At 43.2% G+C, this 22272-nt stretch overlaps 1 protein-coding gene across 1 annotated transcript in view; it reads left to right on the forward strand.

Annotated features, from left to right (window-relative positions):
* The first annotated feature begins 812 nt into the window (after positions 1-812).
* Toll-6 (Toll-like receptor 6) overlaps positions 813-22272 on the forward strand; it is a 52065-nt gene continuing 30605 nt past the window's right edge. The window contains exons 1-2 of the mRNA XM_070301319.1: positions 813-1311; positions 1458-5492. Coding sequence (XP_070157420.1) covers positions 1811-5476 — 3666 coding nt within the window. The 5' untranslated portion in view covers positions 813-1311; positions 1458-1810 and the 3' untranslated portion in view covers positions 5477-5492. The remainder of the gene's footprint in view (positions 1312-1457; positions 5493-22272) is intronic.

Genomic DNA, 22272 nt, shown 5'->3' on the forward strand with positions numbered 1-22272 from the left:
CGTGTAGCGTAGACGCGAGAAAATGCTTATATTATATATTTATACAATTTTTAGAACGCGATAAGATATTTTGCACATTGTTCAATTAGTCACTAGATGAATCGAATCCAGAGAAAATACGTGTCAAATATTCGTGCGCGCGCAAAATAATGTTTAAAAACAAAACTGCATATGAATAGAGACTCCCCCGTATCTCTTCCCGATATTTGCTCTCGTACTGACGACGGCATATTCATCGATATTTTTCTTTTTCGAAGCCAGTACGGATATCGATATTTTTTGTCGACTCTAATAACGAGTAAAGTGTCGATGCTTTTTTCCAATACCGTGTCCTCGGTCCATGCCAGCGGGGGAGGAGGGTGGAAGAGGGAGGAAAGGGCGAGAAGATACAGACAGGTTGCGTGCAATGTCCGCTCGTTCTTCTCTCCTCTCCTCTCTCTATACGGCTCGTTCGTCCGTCGATTGCGTGTAATGGTAACAACGACGACCGTATATGTGTGCGTGCGTGCGCGCGCGCCTGCATGCGTGCGTGCATGCGTACACACATGTACAAGAAAGACGCGCTGGCGTACGAAACGCAGGACGTCCTCGTTGTACTCGAGGATTCTGCGGTAGGCGCGTGCTCACTCCACTTGGGTGCCGTCGTTATGTGTGTGTGTGTGTGTGTGTGTGTGTGTGTGTGTGTGTGTGTGTGTGTTGTGTGCGCGCACTGCCGCCACCGGTCGCTCGGTGGGGGTAGGAACGATTGGTGGACGCTGCGTCGAGTTAGACGCCGTGGAGATCTCGCACGTCAGTCGCGCGGTGGCCGTCGTACTAAGCGGTACGCTGTTCTCGGTGTCGGTTGAAGACAACCTCTACTCCCTTGTACTGTTTTACCCTTCGCTCTCTCGTTTCACGTACGATCTTCGTCGTATAAGAGATCACCTCCGTCGTCGTTCGCCTCGCCCCTTCTAGAATTTCCGAGAGGTCGATTTCTCTCTCTTTCTCTCTCTCTCTCTATATGGGTTCTAATCGGAAAATCGAGGGCGCATTTGCTCGACATCGACGAGGAAATAGTGCGACGCGCGGGATTCTGTAATGGCACATCTGAGAGCGCGAGTTGGGCAGTTTACGCGAGACGTCAATGTCAAGCGAATAACACGACACGTCTCTCTACACATCGGAATGCGGGATATTGTAACGGAACGCGATATTAGTTTGATGGCGTATCATCGTAAACGGATAACATTCTGATACAGGGTTAACGTCTGTTAAGCGATTTCGACGTGACGTGACTCTCTAATCGTTGTCGATCGGTTCTAAAGAACCGAAGTGAGTACAGAATTTATTAGACAACACGCTGCGAATACAATAGAATAACTCTTCTTTTGTCGTAAGAGAAATGTGTACTGATTATACGAAAATAATCCTCGCATCAAACATACCATTTATATTTCAAATCGAGTGATTTTTTTAAGGCGTAGAAAGTTTTAGAGTAAAAAAATTTTCATCGCGCGATCAATAATTGTGATAATTCGAGATCTGCCGACCAACTATCGATTATCATCGATCTTTAATGGGCGTTTGATCGTGACGATTCGTCGTTAATCGAATCGAAGCGAATTTTGTATTTGGCAATTGCGAAGCGAGTGATACCTCAGTGACACGTTCTCCGGTCGGTCGTATTAGACTTTCTAGTCGCGTGTAATAAACGCGCGGCGGGCAATAACCCGCAACCGGTGACGTGACGCGACGCGGATGCGCGGCGTGTGATGATTAGGAGACAGGAAACCGGTACGAAAACCGAGCGCGGGCAACGAGTTCGCTAAAGATGCGTGGGCTCGAGGGCGATCGGCACGAGGATCCCGGCGGAAGAACGCTGTCGTTGGCCCATTACTGCCTGCTATTGTTGCCAGTGTACCATGTGCTCGCCGTGACCAGCGAGCTGCCGCCGAGGCTCGATTTGCCGGACCATTGTACGTGGGATTCGCGCCAGGATGGCGCGCTCACCTGCCTGCATCGTTACGCTGCCGGCAACGTCTCGCTCAGGACCAACTTTTCCCAGGCCACGAGCGAGTACGTGAGCGCTATGAACGTGATTTGCGCGGGAGAGGATCTCGAGGAGGGGAACGGTGTTTTCAGCGTCGACAGCTTCCTTCATCTATGGCGGCTACGTTCGTTGAAGTTGACCGGATGCAAGTTGGTGCACTGGCCGGCCAAGTTGTTGAGCGGTCTGCGCGATCTACGTAATCTGACTGTTAGAACGCTAAACGAGCGCAAGACCAAGTACAGTCTAGAATTGGAGAGCGGCGCATTCGACAATACGCCGCAGATCGAAAAACTCGACTTGTCATGGAACAACATCTGGCAGATACCGGACCGTCTGTTTTGCCCGTTATCGAACTTAGTAACTCTGAATATCTCGTGGAATACGCTGAAGGATATTTCGGAGCTCGGATTTCGCGATTCCAGTGAGAAACTATCGAGATACGAACAGGAATCTACGTCGACGCCGTTTTCGTGTTCTCTCGACGTGCAGTCGCTGGACGTGTCGAACAATCAGATCTCTATATTGCCGGAATACGGATTCTCATCGTTGAAGCGGCTCAGAGTATTAAATATGTCTAGCAACGTGATCTCTATGGTAGCCGACGAAGCCCTGCACAGACTCAGATCCTTGGAGAGCCTTGATCTGTCCGGAAACAGAATTGTCGCTCTGCCGAAGGAGATGTTCCGGGATGCGACGAAATCGTTGAAGGAGTTGCATTTGCAAAACAATTCCATCAGCGTGATGTCGCCCGGCTTGTTGACTAACATGAATCAACTAGTCACCCTCGACTTGTCAAAGAACGTCCTGACAAACTACTGGCTGAATTCCTCGACTTTCTCCGGTCTTATACGTCTCGTGCTCCTCAATTTGTCTCACAATCGAATCAGCAAGCTGGATCCGGCACTCTTCAAGGATCTTTATACCCTGCAGATTTTAAATCTTCAGTTCAACGAAATAGAAGTGATATCGGCGGACACATTTTCGCCGATGAGCAATCTGCACACTCTCGAGCTGGCCCACAATCGTCTGACTTATCTTGACGCTTACTCTCTGAATGGATTATTCGCACTCTCCTTGCTGGCCTTGGATTCAAACCTACTCGAGGGAATTCATCCGGACGCCTTTCGCAACTGCTCGAGCATGCTAGATTTAAATCTGTCCGGCAACAATCTCGAGAGCATACCGGTGGCGTTGAAAGACATGAGAATACTGCGAACGCTCGATCTTGGCGAGAATCAAATCAGGAGCCTCAACAATCCTGGTTTCCGAGGAATGTCAAGTCTGTACGGACTAAGAATGATCGGTAACGAGATTATTAACGTCACGCAACCGGATCTCGTGGAATTGCCGGCGCTGCAGATCTTAAATCTGGCCAGAAACAGAATCGAAAACGTGGAGGACGGCGCGTTCGCCTCGAATCCGGCGCTGCAGGCGATTCGATTGGACTCGAATTTGTTGCAAGATATGTCCGGCATTTTTGCAAGCGCGCCCGGCCTCCTGTGGCTCAACATGTCCGACAACATGATCGCGCTGTTCGATTACAGCTACCTGCCTGAAAAATTACAGTGGATGGATTTGCATAAAAATCTTATCGCCGATCTCGGCGTCGCGTCACGGAGTGTCAGGTTGCAGACTCTCGACGTGTCGTTTAACCGGTTAACGAAAATAAACTCACGCTCGATTCCGGATTCCATCGAGTTACTATTCGTCAACGATAATCTTATATCATCCGTGGAACCGCAGACCTTCTTCGGCAAGACGAATCTCACTCGAGTGGATCTCTACGCGAATTTGATTGTCAACATGAACCTCTCGGCGCTTCAGCTTACTCAGGTGTCGCCTAACCGGCAACTTCCGGAATTCTACATTGGCGGAAATCCCTTTATATGCGACTGCACCACGGAGTGGTTGCAGAGGATCAATTCGCTGGCGCTGAGACAGCATCCGAGGGTGATGGATCTCGAGTCCGTTTACTGTAGATTACGGTACGATCGTCACAAGTCATTTATACCTCTGCTAGAGGCTAAGCCGTCGCAATTTCTGTGCACTTACAAGGCGCACTGTTTTGCCCTCTGCCACTGCTGCGATTTTGACGCCTGCGACTGCGAGATGACGTGTCCGACAAACTGTACTTGTTATCACGATCAATCTTGGTCGGCGAACGTCGTCGATTGCTCAAGCTCGGGCTACAAAACTCTGCCCGGTCGATTGCCGATGGACGCAACGGAAGTTTATCTCGACGGCAATAATTTCGGAGAATTAAATTCGCACTCGTTTATCGGCCGCAAAAACTTGCGGATTCTTTACGCTAACGACAGTAACATCAGCGCGATCCGCAATCACACCTTCAGCGGTCTGAAGAGGTTGCTGGTACTTCACCTGGAGAACAACAAGATAAGCGCCCTCAACGGCATGGAGCTGATGCCGTTGGAAAATCTGAAAGAGCTCTACCTGCAAAACAATCTGCTGACGTACATCGACAACGGCACGTTCCTACCGCTGCGTCAGCTGGAAGTTCTTCGTCTGGAGAACAATCGGCTCGGCACATTCGCCCTCTGGCAGCTGGGACAGAATCCGTATCTGGTCGACATCGGTCTCTCCAGCAATCCGTGGAGTTGCGAATGCTCGTATCTGGATCTCGTGCGGGAGTGGATGGCCCGTAACCGGGCGAAGATCAACGATTGGCGGAGCGTCACCTGTTCCCTCGGCGTACCTATAACTCTTCCAGCGAACGGATCGGTCATAAATTGCGCGGCATTAACCGGCACGACCTCCGTCGTTGAGACACGTCCGCTCGAGGCTTATCTGCCGCTGCTGCTCGCCACGATCGTGCTGATTTTCGCGACGGTGGCGTTGGTGTGCGGCGCCTTTCGACATCGCCGTACCTTGAGAACCTGGGCGGCCAGCAGGTGCGGCCTACGGGCGTGTTACAAGACCGCCGCGTTCGAAGATCAGGAGAAGCCCTTCGACGCCTATATCTCGTACTCTGCCGTCGATGAAGCCTTCGTCTCGACGATCCTCGTGCCGGGCCTCGAAACCTCATACAGACTGTGTCTGCATTATCGCGATCTTGGCGCCGGCAGCAACGTGGCCGATGCCGTGGCCGAGGCAGCCGACTCCTCGAGACGCACCATCCTCGTACTATCGAAAAACTTTCTCCACGGCGAATGGTCGAGATTCGAATTTAAGGCGGCCCTGAGAGACGCTCTCAAGGGTAAGGGCCGCTCGGTGATTTTGCTTCTGGTAGGCGGTGTGTGCCCGCGAGATCTCGACTCCGATCTCAAAAAGAGAATCTCGTCGCACACCGTGCTGGTATGGGGGGACAAGTTGTTCTGGCAGAAGCTAAGGTTCGCCATGCCGGATGTGTCGCCCGTTCCCGTTCTAGAGAGACCGCTGCCACTGCCGCCGCCGCCGCCGCCACCCCCCATGCATCATCAATGGACGTAGAGCTGCCGTAATTTAGGTAAAGAAAATATTTCGAGAATAAAGGAGAACAAGCTTTCTCTTTTATTCTGTTATTACATTTATCTCTAGAATAATCTACGCGGCACTATATTATCGCGCAAAATTGCGCGATTGTATTTATATTTATCGACAACATGATATATTTAAAAAGTATCTTACTTTGATGTTTTTCGCATACTTTAATTGATGATGCAAGAGAATTAGAATTCGATAAAGAACAGGCTCGATGTTACAGATTTGGAGATATCGATTTTACAATAATTTCCAATAAATCTACCGCACTGCACACGTACATTCAGTGAATATTTCCATATGAATATCTATTGCATATCGAAATGTCCAACGGATTTCGGGCTATCCGATAGTACCGCCATTATTTATTACTGCATGAAAAACTATTTTATATAAAAATTATTACGCCCTAATAACATGGAAACGAAATTATCGCGCTCATCTAAATAATCATTTGAATGAAAAGTAATTTAATTCTCTCCGTCGCAAAAAAATTCATTACATATTTTTATTATCTTCCGGGATATTATGTTTCTTTTTTAAACAAAGAATGATTTATTAAAAAATACTTAATAATTCTAATTATTACAACTCTACAATTTCCGTAGCAAATTAGGGCATGTCGTTTTAGACATGTGAATCTTGTAATTTCAGATGTAACATGGGAGCAAATATTATCTTTCTCAGCAATCTTCCTCGCGTACGTAATGCGTCTGTATATCCTAAAGTGGGAGTTAGGTTATTTCCGGTTGCGGAGAACGCTTACGATCGAAAGTCGTCTAACAAGTACGGAATCGTTGGTCGCGCTAACCCAATAGAGAATCCACAATCGATGCTCGCGCGTGTCCATAAAGCCTGAATGCAGCGCGCGATATATACGTATACATAATGATAACGGTTGAAATTATATATAATTCTTGAACGACAGGCTAACGAGAGGCAGTAATCGTGCCATTGAATGCGTTTCTACACGCGACCTGTGGCCCATTTAACGACGACGCATTTTGCGCCATTGTGATCGTGGGGAAGGTATGAATGAGGTCATCTTTCCGTGCGCGCGGTCGGTTTTATGCGAACATATGGATTGACGAGGGAAATATATACGAAAAGTCGCATTAAATTTGTCGTTGCACGTTCGCCGGTGATCCAGAAAGTAGAAAAGGAAACCCCATCAATCGTGCTCCCGAACGTTCGCACGTAACTATTCTCACTCAATTAGCGATTAAGCTCACTTTGTCCAAATGTCGTCCCTCGCCGGAGGCATAGAAGACCGTAAACCTGTCGATCGTTTACTCTTAAATGCCGAATCTGTTCGACAAAAGTCCTACATGTTATACGATCGGTGCGATCAGTGATTGTGATAAATTTATATTCTCGTTACATATATGGTACGTTATATATTAGTGCCTTATTAGCAAAATTTAATTACGCAATATAGCGCGATTTTCTAATTATATTGTATCACGAATCTAATTGATTATAACGTTTTTCACAGCAATCTTATTTCGTATATCACAATGTATTTAAAAAAGTGTTTAACTTCAATTATGCAATTGTGAAAGATACGTATTGTATATATTTAAAAGAAAATTGATGATTTTGGGAAAATGTGATAAAAATAATATAGTAACTTATAATATAAAAACACATATAATATAATATAAAAATTTTGTCTTTGTAGAGCTAAGATTGCTCTAGATTGGGATGTAAGAAACTCTTGCAAAGTTTTGCAATATTCTTCTAGATATTCTAGAATATTGTAGCTCACCGAACTTGTCTATTTCTAAGAAATAAGGTCAAAGAGTTGAATACAATTTCGATTTTGACACGGTTCGAGAAAAAAGAGTGCATCCTGTGTGTCGTAAAAACGCAAAAGTTTGATTATTCTTTTACAAACTTTAAAAATATAAAGTTAAAAGTATACGTATATAAAAGTATAAAGAAAGTCCACGAGTTTAGAAACACACATGGATTTCTAGCGTTTAGAAAATATTGTACACGAGACAATAATTGTTATTATTAACTAATCTATGTTGCTGCAAAGCACGAAAAACATTGTAAAATTTCCTCTATAGGATTAGTCATGTTCGTATTTAACTTCTCAAGACTTTTTTTTCTATTCGTCACGATCTAATGTTACAAGAATAAACGTAACAAATGTGTCCGTGCGACTGCATTTTTTTACCCGCTATTTAACAAGCATACTCATATTTATCATTTCGTTCGAAAAGTAATTATTAAACTTAGAAACTGGGAGACATTTGACTTTCTCTTTCTCCCTTTTATATTGTAAATATTTAAATTTAAATACTCTAGTGTAAAGAATGTGTTTGATTATTATATTTTAAAAATTTCTTACGATATATTTGACGGGAAAAATATTCTTTTTATATATTTTTACAACAAGGTGCATATAAAGTATATAACGAGCAGTTATTTATAAAGCGATAAGACTATTTTCTGTCTTATTTAATTATAGGAATTTTTTTTTATCTTGTATTCTTTCTAAAAAGGATTATTCTCCCCAAAGAAATTTACAAAACTACAAGTAAGGAGATATAAAATTATCATAATAAATAATTGAATGTTAAAATATTTGTAATTGCTTAAATAACTAATTATTATAAATTTAGCGGTGATTTTATTTCGCGTTCTGCTCTTCCGCTTCGGCAAATGACGAGCAATTTGGTGATCCGCCCGGACTCTCGCGCCTTTGTAATCACCAGCCCGAATAGAATTATTATCTCTGTCGCGCAGATCGACACGCGGAAAAGGGAAGCCGGATGACACGCGCGCACGCGCGCCCCCCTAATGTTACATTAAAGTCGGCGCGTCGCACGGGAAAATTAGGAAAGTCAATTGATCGTCCGATTCCCCGCAATCCTGCAACACAATACCCTTCGCCCCTGACCGCAGATTGCCAGACAGACCCTCGATTTTCTTTGTATCGGGTGACCGGCCACATTTCGCGCGCCGCGTTAACTTTCCGCGACACGCTTCAGTTTCAGCTGTTACTCGAGCTCCGCGCGAAATGACCGGTCGGTCGTGGCTCTCGACGAGGGTGAGACAAAAATACGGAGAGAGAATTATCGGGGGGGTCCGAAAGGTCCTTCCCTTTTTATCCTATAAACTTCCAGTTTGGCGCCTGCGTGGTCGACGCTTCCATTAAAAGCTAAGCCGCCGGTAAGCCGCATCGATATACCAGCTCTCTTTATCTCTCTTTCTCTTTCGAATCCTCGACTGGGATTACGCAAAGAAGTTATTTAACTGGACAGCGGGACGCTCGCTGAGCAGAAACGCTTATTCGCGGCGGCGGCCCGATTGCTCTCGTAGCGCGCCATAAGCGGGAATCTTCTCCCGAATGGACCGCGAATAATTTGCGATTTGCTAAATCTCGTGGCAGACGGAGGCGTAAGATCGTCCGAGCGGCTCTTTCGCCGACTTTCGCGATGAAAAACGATCTCGCGTTATTTTTTTATCTTGATTTATCGCGCTCCGTACTTACCTTTAAGGAGCAGGATTTCGTTGTCAGTTTCGGTTTCGAGTATGATGTACGATGTTGCGAATGGAAGCAACTTTCTATCGATCGAGCTATCATACGGTGGTCGCCAATAACGAGCGTTTAAGCGCTCGTCGCTCGGCAATTTGCGAGTCGTTCGTCGTTGTCGAATTCGAAGGCCCTTCTCTCGAGACTTCGACCGGAGAAACTTTCCGCCATGTAGAATAGGATTCGTTAAGGGTGCGCAAGTTTCCTGGGTATTTCCAATGATGGAATTTTCTCCCTGCCCGTGCAATTCTTCGGAGAAATCGTTTAACTGCGCGATAACGTTATCACACGAAGGCCGCGGGATTTATCAATCTTCGTGAAAAAGAAAAAAAAATATCGCCCGAGGCAAGCAAGACGCTTTAATAGAACTCCCGCCGCACCGGCCGGAGAAACGTACTCGAAATGTCTACGAAGGCGGCAGGTAGAATCTTCGATCGTATAGAGGTATACCTGCCTGCGTCGTTCGTTCTGCACTTGACAAGGGCACGCCCGAGTCCAGAAGACAAATGGCTCCGCCGTCGGACCTTGCACACTCTCTCTCTCTCTCTCTCTCTCTCTCTCTCGCGGTGAGAGAAAAGGAACAAGAAATTGAAAAGTGATTTGTATACTAATTCGTTTTGCGCAAATCCGTAGGTGGGCGAGCGCATTTCGGCGTTCTAGGCAATACCTACGATCGTGGAATGGCCGTTCATTACGCCCTTTGAGAGGTGTGTTTTCAACTTCTAAGCCCCGATTGTGCGAGATTTCATCTGCCATTTAAAAATGCAATGTCTGTAATATTTTTATTTTTATTTTTTTTCATCTATATGTTAAACGATTGAATTGAAAAAAAAAAGTCTGTCATCCTCTTCTTAAATTCATTATCGCGTGAGATCGCAGCTGGTAAAATTATCTTTTTAATATACGGAATTAATTGTCTTTTTGATATAAATCGAGATATTTATAAAGTGGTCGAAAGATGAGATCTATTCTACCAGCGATGCGGCGTATAACAAAAATCCTGTAGTTTTAGAAATAAAATCGTATGTACGGCCGATGTGTGCGTGTATGGTATATTTATATGCGCGCAGCTGTAGAGGTACGCGATAGAGACAACGCGTTATTTTCATTCATAACATACGAAATCCTTTCTTCGGTATGCATTCGCGTTAAGGCCGGCCTCTCGCGAGTATCGCTCTCGGCAACCCCCGGCGCGCTAACTTCGTTTATTGCCGAATCGAGAGCGAATTAACTTCGATAGCGCAGATTTGTGCAACGCTTAAATTGCAAATTAACTCTGACTCGTAAATTTGTAAATCACGTATTGTATGGCGTATGCTATCGGTACAAGGGATACGTGCGGATACAAAAAAAAAAAAAAAAAAAAAAGGATTATATCCTCGATTCTCTCTTCCGTTACATCGTAATAGAGATATTATCGATTTATGCGTATATACGAATGAATCCGCCGAAAATTCGTTGGATAGAAGAGACCCTTGCGGTGAGTCACATCCGCTCCTTTTGCGTTTACGTCGTCGGCGACCACGTTGCGAGGGGGAGAAAAGGCAGAGGCAAACGGGCGTCCGTCGAGTGGTATTGTAAGAAAAAGATAGTCAAAGGGCGCCGTATTTTATGGCGCCGACATTTATATTCATAACTGTTCCGCGTAGCATCGATCGAGCGAGGAAGCGCGCGTATAATTGCAAGGATGCTCTCCTTTATATACGTATCCAGCTCGCACACGCGCATCCTTAGAAATATAAATACGATGATAAAGGGTTTTTAGCAGGTACAAGAAGAATCCATTAATATGGCAAATATTTTGTTATTAAGATTCGGGAGCGGAAAGAGGAGATGGCGAGGGGACACGAAATAAAGTATACAAATCGCACGGAGTATCTGAGGAGGACCGCGTAAATTTTTCAAGAGGCACTCCCTTTCGAGTCGACGTCCCCGTTTCGCGCAAGTTGTCGCCCACTCTCATTGTTTAAGGGGGAAAAAGAGAGAGAGAGAGAGAGAGAGTGTGTCTCTCGAAGAAGAACACTAAAGGGCGATGAGAGTCAGGCGGGTGTGCTAATAAAAAGAAGGGAGAGAAACGTCGAGCGCGCGATAAGATGAAAAGCGCTTGAGAGAGAAGCAACCCTTGTGAATGATTGTACCTACCTACGTATCTACCGCGTGGCATTTGTAGCCGTAGTGGGAAATCGCTAAAGGCCGAGAGAACGCTCTCCAAATTGACCAAACACACGGCGCGAGAGATATAAGTCGTTTAACGACTTTACACCGGAAAAGCCGTCTCCGGCGTTCTTGCGACTCGCTACTCGAGAGAAAGCCGCGATGACGATACGCGGCTCAAGCTAAAAGCGCTATAAAAGCCGCCGACCCCGCCTCTCCTCAAATATTGCTCGCGGATGCAGGTGCTGTATCGTTGCGCTCGATAAGATTAGTGGAGAACTTTGAGAAGCGCGAGAACCGCCGTCATAAAACCGCATTGCTCCGCGCGTCACGTCATTCACGCCGGAAACGGATCAGATTCGTCAGACGTTTCATTTGAAAAATATTACAGGCCGCTGCGCAAACTTTCGGTTTTTCTTTCTTCGAGTCTCGTATTGTCAAATTCCTTTACGCGCTACGTGAGAATTGTTCCGATATCTCGAAAATTTAATTTTAATGGATATTCACCGGGCTAAATTAGAATCGCCGTTTCCTTAAATAAAATGTCGATATATATTTCGATCGTTGCCACATATATAAGATAATGAACAAAATTATATAAAGACGAGAAAAGTTAATCGAGTATTGATCATAAATAATTAATAAATAATAATTTTTTTTTTTTTTTTTTAATAAATATAGATCCATTGCAAGAATCAATTTTTCAGATTTCATTTTTAGTATGTTTAAAAAAAAGATATATCTTTGCTCAAAAACAAAGTTTCGAAAAAATATTATCGAAACTGTCATACACAATCTAATGGGTTTCCAGTAAATATTTACATATATTTATAAATTTTCTAAAAACTTTTAGCTAAGAGATAAAACTGTCGAAAATAGAACATGTTGATTTTGATATCTTTGTTCAGCGATTGTATCGTGGAGAATGACATGATTTTACCTTCTCCATTCGAAACACCGATATCATAGATTGAGAAATGTTAATCCGTGTCAATCTTTAAGATACTCAACCGTCCTGTTCGGTCGTGACGAGTCTCATCATTACTTATCCATTTGATCGACGAATGACTTATCTAATAGCGTTTTCGCATCGTTTCGAGACATTTTGACTGTCACCGAGCGCGAAAACTAGCAGAGTGCTTTTCGACCGAACGCATTCTATCGTACTTCTACACCCGGTCCGTCGTTCGAAACGTCAACTCCCGTCTCGGGGTCTCCAGGAGTTTCGTTCCCGGTATTGTGAAGAAGATGCGCTCTCCTCGCCGACTTATTTGACTCGTTTCGTGCGCCGGTACCACGAGCTACATTTCCACCCGCTTCCGGCAGGAGAGCCCGCACTAAAGTTGGATGCGCACAATAGCGAAGAGAGAAAGAGAGAGAGAGAGAGAGAAGAAGAAGGATAGAAAAGAGAGAGAATAGGACCTCCCGACGGTATATACGATTCGGGACATTGGCGGAAGATCGGAGAAACTTGCCGTAAAACACCGCGCTTGTCGAACTGACAATGAGAGGGCAAGAGGGCTTGGGGACACTTCCGGAGCGCATTTTACCGGTTACGACAACGACCACTACTACGACGGACAATGCAGCTACGGTACTGATATGCCAATCTCGGGCATGTAATACCGCGTGTCGATATGTACGGATACCCTTGTCGAAAACCCTCGTCAGTCTGTTTTTGGGAAGCGAATCCGGAATCCGGGGACGCGTCTTCCGGATCATTGGTTCATACTGCCGAGACGTGACTATACGCGTATACGACTTTCCGTGTCCACGAGAATTCATTCTTTCGCAAATCGTAAACGTCTATACGCATATATGCATAAATGAGCAACGGCTGTGACGAATCTTATCGATTGTTTCTTATAATATGTCAATTAGCCTTATATGCTATTTTATTTCTTATTCATATCAATTTGCTCGCTCCAAAAATATATCATTCGAAGAATGATATAATATATTTTCAGTTATTTAAATTATTTTTTTAATTAATCTTTTTTTTAATTAATTAGCAGAAGCTAAAATGCTAATTAAAAATAATTAAAGGTATTTTAATCGTCTAACTTAATATAGTTTTCAGTATGCACGTGCATTGATAAAACAAAGTTTATGTAATTTTAATTCGAAGGATTAAACTTAAAAAAAATTCAAAATTTTTTTAATAGTATATTATTTCACATTCTGCATCGTACGTGTAATAATGTACGTTAGATAATTTGCCGTTATTATATAATAAGGAGAGGCTGGGAAGGGAGGAGGGGGAAGGGGGGAGCTGATATTTTATTCACACAATTACCGTAAAATATAGAAAGTCTATATTTTAGGTTTCTGAAAATTGAACCAATTTAATAATGACGATTTAATAATTTACGGGAGAATAGAGATGAAAGAGAAAAATTACTAGATTTTTTTCCATTAGTAATTCATCTATCTGTGAAATTAATTAATTTAATTGACAATGACGTATGAGAATAATAAAATACATAGCAACGATCAAATATGAATAGTGGTTTTAAATATTTTCATCTAAAGGCTAAAAAAATCTCTGAATAATTTTAATGGAGAGTAACTTGAGATGAGAGTACGAGACAGATTGCTATTCCATTTTAATTTCGTCGACATAAAATTTCTGCTGGTCTCAGCGGTACTTTTCACTGCTGTCCTTAACTTTTAAGTGCATCTCTCCCTCTTTCGTACCTATTTTTTTGTTAATAAACTTTTCTTTGCCCCTTTTCCTCCGGTTCGGCGCAAGCTGCCTGTCATCTTCGTATTTTGATTAACGATACAACTCTTTTTCGACGCGTTCATAATTGACGTTCAGATACAATCCCGTTCGTAATACATGCCATAAAGTTTATCGCGCAGTTTGTAGAAAACGTAGAAAATTATAATAAGCTAACTGTAGACGTAGCGTCTACTGTAATTAATTTAGAGGCGCGGCGTTTTCAGACGAACGCACGAATAAATAATCGATTTGAACGAAGAAAAAAAAAAAGAGATATATTTTTATATTAGGTGTACAACTTTGCTTCCGCCGTTTTCCTATAGATGGCTTTAGCGGTAAGTAGCGGTCGAAATAAATAGATCATAGACGTCGTGCGATAAACTTGGGCATCTGTCAACATAACCCCATAGAAACATTAGTCGATTTGTGTCCGCGTCATAAAGTTATTCTCGATTGAAAATGTCAGTTTACGAGCCAAATTCTCGTCATTTGCGGGAGGTTTTAATTTTCTGCTTCAATATGAAGAAATCTGCGGCTGGGGCTCATCTAATGCTCTCGAATACTTATGGCGAAGCCGCTATTAGTGAAAGAACGTGTCGCGAGTGGTTTCAACGCTTCAAGAACGGTGATTTTCACGTCGAAGACCGGTATAGCGGTGGAAGAGAGAAGGTTTTCGAAGATGCAGAATTGGAGGCATTACTTAATGAAGACTCGAGTCAAAGTCAAAAAGAATTGGCACGATCATTGGGAGTGGACAATACTTTGAATCATAAATGTATAAGCAGTTTTTTACAGTAAAGCCTCGAATTTCGGGGAAAAAACGGCGGAAGCAAAGTTGTACACCTAATATATGTATGTATAACGTGCTTGCAATATTACAATTAACTCGAGCATAATTATGAAATTAATAATTAAGGAATTTGACATCCCTTCTTCTCGCCTTTCCCTCGATGCTTAGCTACTCTCGTCCTCTCGTCGTTAGGTCTGTGTCACTGGCGATATATTTTCTTGCAGGAATTTTCGAGCATCGATTATATCAGTCCGGTTGTCCGGTTCTCTCTAGCTCAGGCTTATTTACCCGCGTAGCACGTACGAAAAACCCGACTACTCGAGCAGACCCACGTCACTCTTGTTTCCTCATCATGGGTGAGATCACCATGACTGACTTTTAAACACCATTAGATTACGTATGCGAGCGAGTCGTTGTTAAGATAAATGCAAAAAGTAATGCTCAGATATTGATCATGAACCGTAATTCATTTACTGCTTTCCTGGAGAGCAATTTATGCAAATGAAATAATACAATGGATATGTATATCCCTTCTTGCGAGATATCCTATATATCTATTCACAAAATTAATAGTGTTTTGAAAATTATATCTTTATATATGTATATATATTTCTCTCTCTCTTCTCGTTATATATATATATATTAAAAAAAAAAAAATTAAACATTCGATCAATTTTTTAAATTGCATAATATAATTTAATTCTTCGAGCTGTGTAGGTGGAAAATGTAAGTGGAAAGAGATTATTGCAGATTATATATTGTTGCATTTTATAATTAAAATCGCAATTACAGATGAAATTTCGCGCAGTCGCTTAGGGTTAATAAGGACTATAAATAATATCTATCGCTCGGAATTTATATTCACGCACGAGGCGATTTTCCAAAGTGCTTACGCAGGTGACGCGCGTCTCGCGTAACGGGGCAACAGCAATGCGACAATTTTCCGCCGCGCCGCCTTGTAATTAACACAATTGTAACGCTGCAATATTGCGGCCGAAGTTTCAGGAATGTGGAAGGCGGGTCAAGTCTATTACGCCGCGCACAGCCGGCAATGGCAGACTAATTACTAAATCTGCGCGCGTTGCGACATCGTCGTGTCGTCATCGTCGTTTAGGCTAACGTCGAGATTATTACGTCTCGGTTCTTCTCTCATTATTCTTAAGTGGGACATACACGCGTATACGTATATACATTTTCCGCGCGACGTCGAGACGGCAGATGCAGAATTCCAGCCGCGGAAACGACGACGATGACAACAACGACGGGTATTGGGCAACCGGTAGGCGGATGTTAGGAAGAGACGTGTAACTCTTGGTCGTAAAATCATAACCGGCGATGGAAATTCGGTCTAGCTGTGCTAACAGCAGCTGCTGCAACGCCGTGGAGAATTCCGAAACGCAATCAATTTATCAGCGGCGGGTGCGCGAACGTGACCAGACTTAAGCATATGGCCGATTTAACGATGTCGGCCCAGGGAGAGGGATCCATGACTACTCTTAGCGCCGGGAGATTATGCGTTCATGCTGTTCCTGGAATATATTTTCCGCGCTCGACACAAAGCTGCAAGAAAGAGAAAGAGGAAGAGAGAGAGAGAGAGAGAGAGAGAGGCGCGCGCGAAAGAGAGGAATGACCCCAATTATGCACCGTACCAGCGGCGAATTTGTTACGGTCCCCATTGTAACCGAACGTAACGATGAGGAGCATTCCCTCTCCCCTTTCTTCGACAAGGGTAGAAATTTTCGAATTATCCGACGCGTATTCCCATCGGCATTGCGTCGCGGCTTTCACGGCGGGTAGTTGATCGGCGATCGCGCGATTTCAGGGACTTTGGGCGCGACGAGTCCCGCGCGTATTTTATAGTCAACGCACTTAAAAACTTTATTTTGATGCGAAAATTTAATTTCGTGCAGAATAGCGGTTTGAAACAGAATTTGTACTTGTGTGTTCTAGGACGAGAATACTATATAAATCTAAGAGAAATGTGTTGTTAATAAGTAGATATAAATATAACAAATGATGACAATTTTATTTTATTTAGAGAGAGAGAGAAAGCTTATTTAAAAAATGATTATATAAAATAATATCTTACTTTCAGGAAACTTATTTAACAAAATACTTTTCTACTTCTTATATGGAAGAAAAAGTTCAAAATTTGATTTTTAAATAATATTTAATCCTTGCTCTCACACAATTTCAGTTATCTTTCATATTAATTAAAAGTCTACAAAAATTCGTATTCTATAGCTAATGAAAAAGTCATGAAAATGAGAATCGAAAAGAAGTTTGCGAAAACAACTTACTATCCCCAGGGATCGATCGTTGGATCGTTGCCGAACAATCGATCTGACCAAGACCCGAAGTTACGAATAGGACGGTATTCGCGTAAAAGGAATGCGAACGTATCGTGGCCCCGATCGCATTGTGCGAGATCGGTTTGAAAAGGGACAAAATTTTCGATGACACTCCTCTCCCCCCGCAATCATCCTATGTATCTAGGACGGAAAGACCGGGTGCGGCGCGGATTCTCTCTTTTCAAAGAAACTTGAGGACTGTCGGTCTCTGTAGCAAGAGGGCGGCCAGGCCCCCACGTCGGCCATTCTCATGCCCGGCTTCTTCCTTAACGTTCTCTTGTTATTTCAATTGCCGTCTCTCTTACCTGTCACCGTAATGTCAGTCCGGCCGTGGCGCCTGAAAAGAGCAAGGCAGCAGAATTTTCTTCGTCCATTGTAAGTAAGATAAGCGTGAGTGGGATTCGATGCCATTGCGAAGAAGGGGAGGGAAAGAGAAGCTGTCTTTCTCTCGCTCGGTTTCCTTTCCTCGGAAATCCGTAAAATGGAGCGAGCGCGTAATGCCTATCATAACATTCTCGTTTTACGGCAACAATGCGAAGGTAACAAGACGTTTGCCCGAAGGACATCGAGCGTGAAAAAATAACGCGCACGGATGATTCGCGGCGGGAACGCCGGTGAACCCGGCGAAAAACAACCGCATAATTTTGTGAGCTGCACGAGAGGTATACGCGCCCGGTTATGGAGTAATTTCATAATATTATCGAGGGTTTCTAGAATTTCTCTATGTTTGAACTTTCAACCGACCTTCGAAAAAAAAAAAAAGGGAAAAATCTCCATCCCTATTTACGTTATTATATTTTAAAATTTATCCACGCACTCTCTTTTCTAGTTAGACGAATAAAAGAAAAGGCGGAAAATATAGAGTACTATTTTTCAAGAGAAACTAGCTTATTCATACGTCACGCAAAAGCAGACAGATGACTGCAAGATATAAGAACAAAGCATACTTTTATAAAAACAATGATGAAATTTTTAAATATCTCTATATTTTCTCGGTGAATATATTTTTGCTGTTTTCGTTTCGTCAGAAATTTGTAAAGTAGCGTATCCGATCTCTCTACATCTCTAGTACTCCTATTTTTGCGATGGCAACGCGTTCAATATGAAAATAATATAAAAGATAGAGACGACCGAATATACAAAAAGCGCACGACTGGATCCGGAAAGAGGAAAAAGAAATTACACGCGCGAAATAGCCGTTTCCGGATATAATCGAATTGTGAAAAATGCCGTGAATATTTTGAAGGTATCGCGGAGGCGAATGCTGGAAAAAAAAAAAAAAAAATGCGCTGGATACGAAAAGTCGAAACGCGATATTCCTGCTATTCGCAATGGGAATAGACCGTCATTAGGGTCTTTGAGCCCGCGGACGAAATTACGCTCGGATCTCCGTATTATCTGCGCTTTATTATATATCCACTGTGTAATTTTCATTCCATTCGTTCCACTTTGGACTGCGTGCGTGTCTTCGGTCCGTTAGATACTTTTTTAATACACATTCCCCGCGGCGTTTTCTTCCCGCTTATACTTTCTTCCTACGTGTATACGTCGTCCTTATTTAATGTTCCCACCCTAATTGAACTAATACTTGATACGCGCGTATACTTTTCAAATAAAAGAAAGAACAAAATCTAAGACGACATACAATATATATTCTTAACGTTTAAGAATCGCTAGTAATTGCATTGAAATGATGGAACTAGCGATACATACACACGCGCGCGGAATAAAGTTGCAACGAAATTAAATTATTATGAGAGAGAAAGAAAGAAAATGATGGGCTTCGACTTCAATATTTCCTTTCTAATTCGATAGTCCAAGCGTATAGCCGTAACAGAATTTCTAACTACAAAATTTAAGAAATCTCGATAGCTCCTCTTGATGCGGCGAGCGAATAAAAGCGAAGAAAGTTTCGATTGATCTTTCAAGCTGAATTCACAAGCACTCATAATACAAAGTTTCAAGAGAGGAACGAAGTGCGAAACGAAATGAGATCGCGCGGTGGAGATAGCCACAATGCGATGGTAGGAACCGTGGAAACAAAACTAACGTCGTTAGCGTAAATTTTAAAGAAAATAGAGAGGAAACTCTCTACTTCTCTTATGGGCCCGCTTTAATTAATAACTGAGTATATATATTTGTGCATTTATTTGTACAAAGGGAGAACTCTCGTACGCCGGGGAAAATAAACCTTTTAGGTCTAATATATTTACTCGTTCCAGAGTATATTTACATTTATGGAAAATAAGTACTTCGTGCAAAATCTTCTTTACTTAAGGAGATATTTCTCGGAGAAACGCCAACCGCTCGGTATTTTTAAGAAATTAAAATTAAACAATCGTGTCTGATTTGAATTAATAATACTTTATTATTCGAATTAAAACTAATGTAGCTCGCTAACAATTCAATAATGTCAAACATTACAGACAAATTTTTCAATCTTCATAACGCGAATCAATACGGCAATGTGGGACGGTAACATGTTAAATTGGAATATTTAATGAACGAGCAGTTCGTCGCAATCGATCGCTCCGAAATCTCGCAAATTAATGAATCTTTATCGAACAATTGCTTTGGAGAGAGAGAGAGCGAGTCTCAACGATCCCTTTCGCGAGCTTCTGTGCAATATTTACAACGGAAATGCCGCCGCCGCCGTCGTCGTCGTCGTCGTCGTCGTCGTCGTCGTCATCGTCGTCGGCAATTGCCCTCCACGTTTTCATTCTCCCTTTGACATTAATTCTCGTGCTCTCGGGGAAATTAATTAACGTTACACCGCGGAATATGCATGCCAAGTACCGCCGTAATTAATAAGGCACAGTAACGATATGGAAAACGAGCCGGCGAAATCCGGTTTGGTGGTGGCGAATGATTAGCGCGACGGAAATTACGATGCGACAGGGCCCAAGATTCTCAGCGAAACAACGATCCATCTCCCCGTACCGGTTTTTACGCACAATGTCGCGTCCAGCGTCCTTTTTATCGTAGCTCGACGCGACGAGGACCGTTCGCGGGGAACAGAGAAAGGCAGAGAAGGAGAGAGAGAGAGAGAGAGAATGAAAAGGAAAGAGAACGGTAGAGACGGATGAGAAGAACGGGACCATTGTTCGCGTCGCGGAGAAATTGGCGAAACAAGAATTACTTTACATGACGATGTAGCGGTCGCGAGCATTAGACAGGTGTTACGACGCAACCTCGTAATCTCGGTAACGGAGTTGCGTCCCGGCAATAATCGTTAGAGAGCGCGCATAATTACGGCCGTCGTGCGCGCAGTTTGCATAGCATTTTGTTACGGAAATCTGTGATTTTACGATCACGACGCCACAGCGACGCGATGGCGCAAAAATGGCTCGCGTCCAACGAAATATCACAATTTTACTTTTGCGAGAAAGAGAGAGAGAGAGAGAGAGAGTGGGTACATCTTTATCAAAGCGAACGTGTTTTCCGCGCTCGGCGCTGTTCGATCCATCTGCGTTCGTAATATCGGTGGGAGAAACTTGGTAGGTTGTAGATCCAAGTTTACTCCGGGACGGGGGGGGGGGGGGGGGGGGGGGGGGGGGGGGGGGGGGGGGGGGGGGGGGGGGGGGGGGGGGGGGGGGGGGGGGGGGGGGGGGGGGGGGGGGGGGGGGGGGGGGGGGGGGGGGGGGGGGGGGGGGGGGGGGGGGGGGGGGGGGGGGGGGGGGGGGGGCCTCTTGTTCACGGTATCATACTCGGTTCGCCCACACGGCCGAACTTTCCTATACTACACGATGGTCACGAAGCCGCGTGTAATTGTGTACGAAACGCGCGCGTTGTGCGGTAAAATTGAAACAGGAGCAGAAACAAGCAAAGAAGGGCATCTCCGACCGTTATACGATTATTCGCGCGAAAAAAATATTAATGCACTAATTAACTCCAAAAGCGTTCGTGTTGTGTTCTAAATATATGCATGGACTCGGAAAATGTGCAATCTTCGTTTTTTTTTTTTTTTGGTATGTATGTATATATATATACGACGATAATTTTTTATAGCTCTCTGGCATTTTTAAATTGTGCCAGGCGAGATATTTTTTTATCGAGTTTCATACACGAGAAATTTATAAATGTTATTTATAAAAGATCGACGCGTGTGTGTGTATATATATATATATGTATATTTCTGTTATTTATAAAAATCGTGATTATTTAATCGAAGAAAATACGGATAAGAAACTAAGAATTTTATAATTCATTATTTTGATATTTCTTATTTTTGTTCTTCGTTTAGAATCGAGGAAATTTTAATTAAAAAATGCTATAACGGATGGTGTGTATATATACTTTACGTTAAATTACGAAAAGTTACGAACGAGTGTATTACATTTAAAATCAAGATTAAGGAGATATCTGCTAATCTGGAAAAATACTAGAAACTATAACAACATATTAAGATTAAAATAACCAGGTGTTTCGCGATTACGCGTACAAATAGGAAAAGAAAAATTTTCTTCGTTCAAATACGCGGTTACTTTTTACGCTTCTGTCTTGGAACTAGAGAACAGAATATCGATTATTCAGTATATCAGTAACTCTTCTGAAAGATTCAATTTATTTTATAAAATTCATGTGCGCATATACGTCGTAATATCAATTGAGTACACTTGTATGGGATACATCGAAATGGCTCTTTATAAAATGAAATCTAAAGCTTTCAATTGCGCGTAAACAATGGCGTCTGCTACTCATTAATGCGACAAACTCGCACCATTATGTGTGGAACGCGAAAGGTAACGCGGTGAAAAACGAGCGATAATGAAACTCCCCCGGCTTTAAAATGTACTCGACGAAAACTCGATTACAGGCGCATATAAATCCGCCGACCGTCGATTAAATCCACGCGAGCACGCGCTTATCAAAAAGTGATTGAAATCAGGATTTATCACGCTATCAGGACCCGACTCGGCATCACTTATGAAGAGAGAAGAGTCAATTTTTCCGGATATCTGAAAGAGAGTGCCGATCCCCATCTCCCACCACCCCCCCCCCCTCCTTTCCCAACACCCTCATCTCTCGAAAGTAACATGCGCCGTGTCAATCTTTCGAGACTATCAAGGTGCGCGTCGGTCGAGAGAGAGAGAGAGAGAGAGAGAGAGAGAGAGAGAGAGAGAGAGCGACATCTTCTCTTTTTTTTTTTTCCTCCTCGTTGCAACGATTGTCGAGGTTGTCCCGTGGCGGCAATATTTT

The sequence above is a fragment of the Polyergus mexicanus genome, unplaced genomic scaffold (genome assembly GCF_030449975.1).
Source record: "Polyergus mexicanus isolate NDT 795.1 unplaced genomic scaffold, iyPolMexi1.0 SCAF_9, whole genome shotgun sequence".
Classification (NCBI taxonomy): Eukaryota; Metazoa; Arthropoda; class Insecta; order Hymenoptera; family Formicidae; genus Polyergus; species Polyergus mexicanus.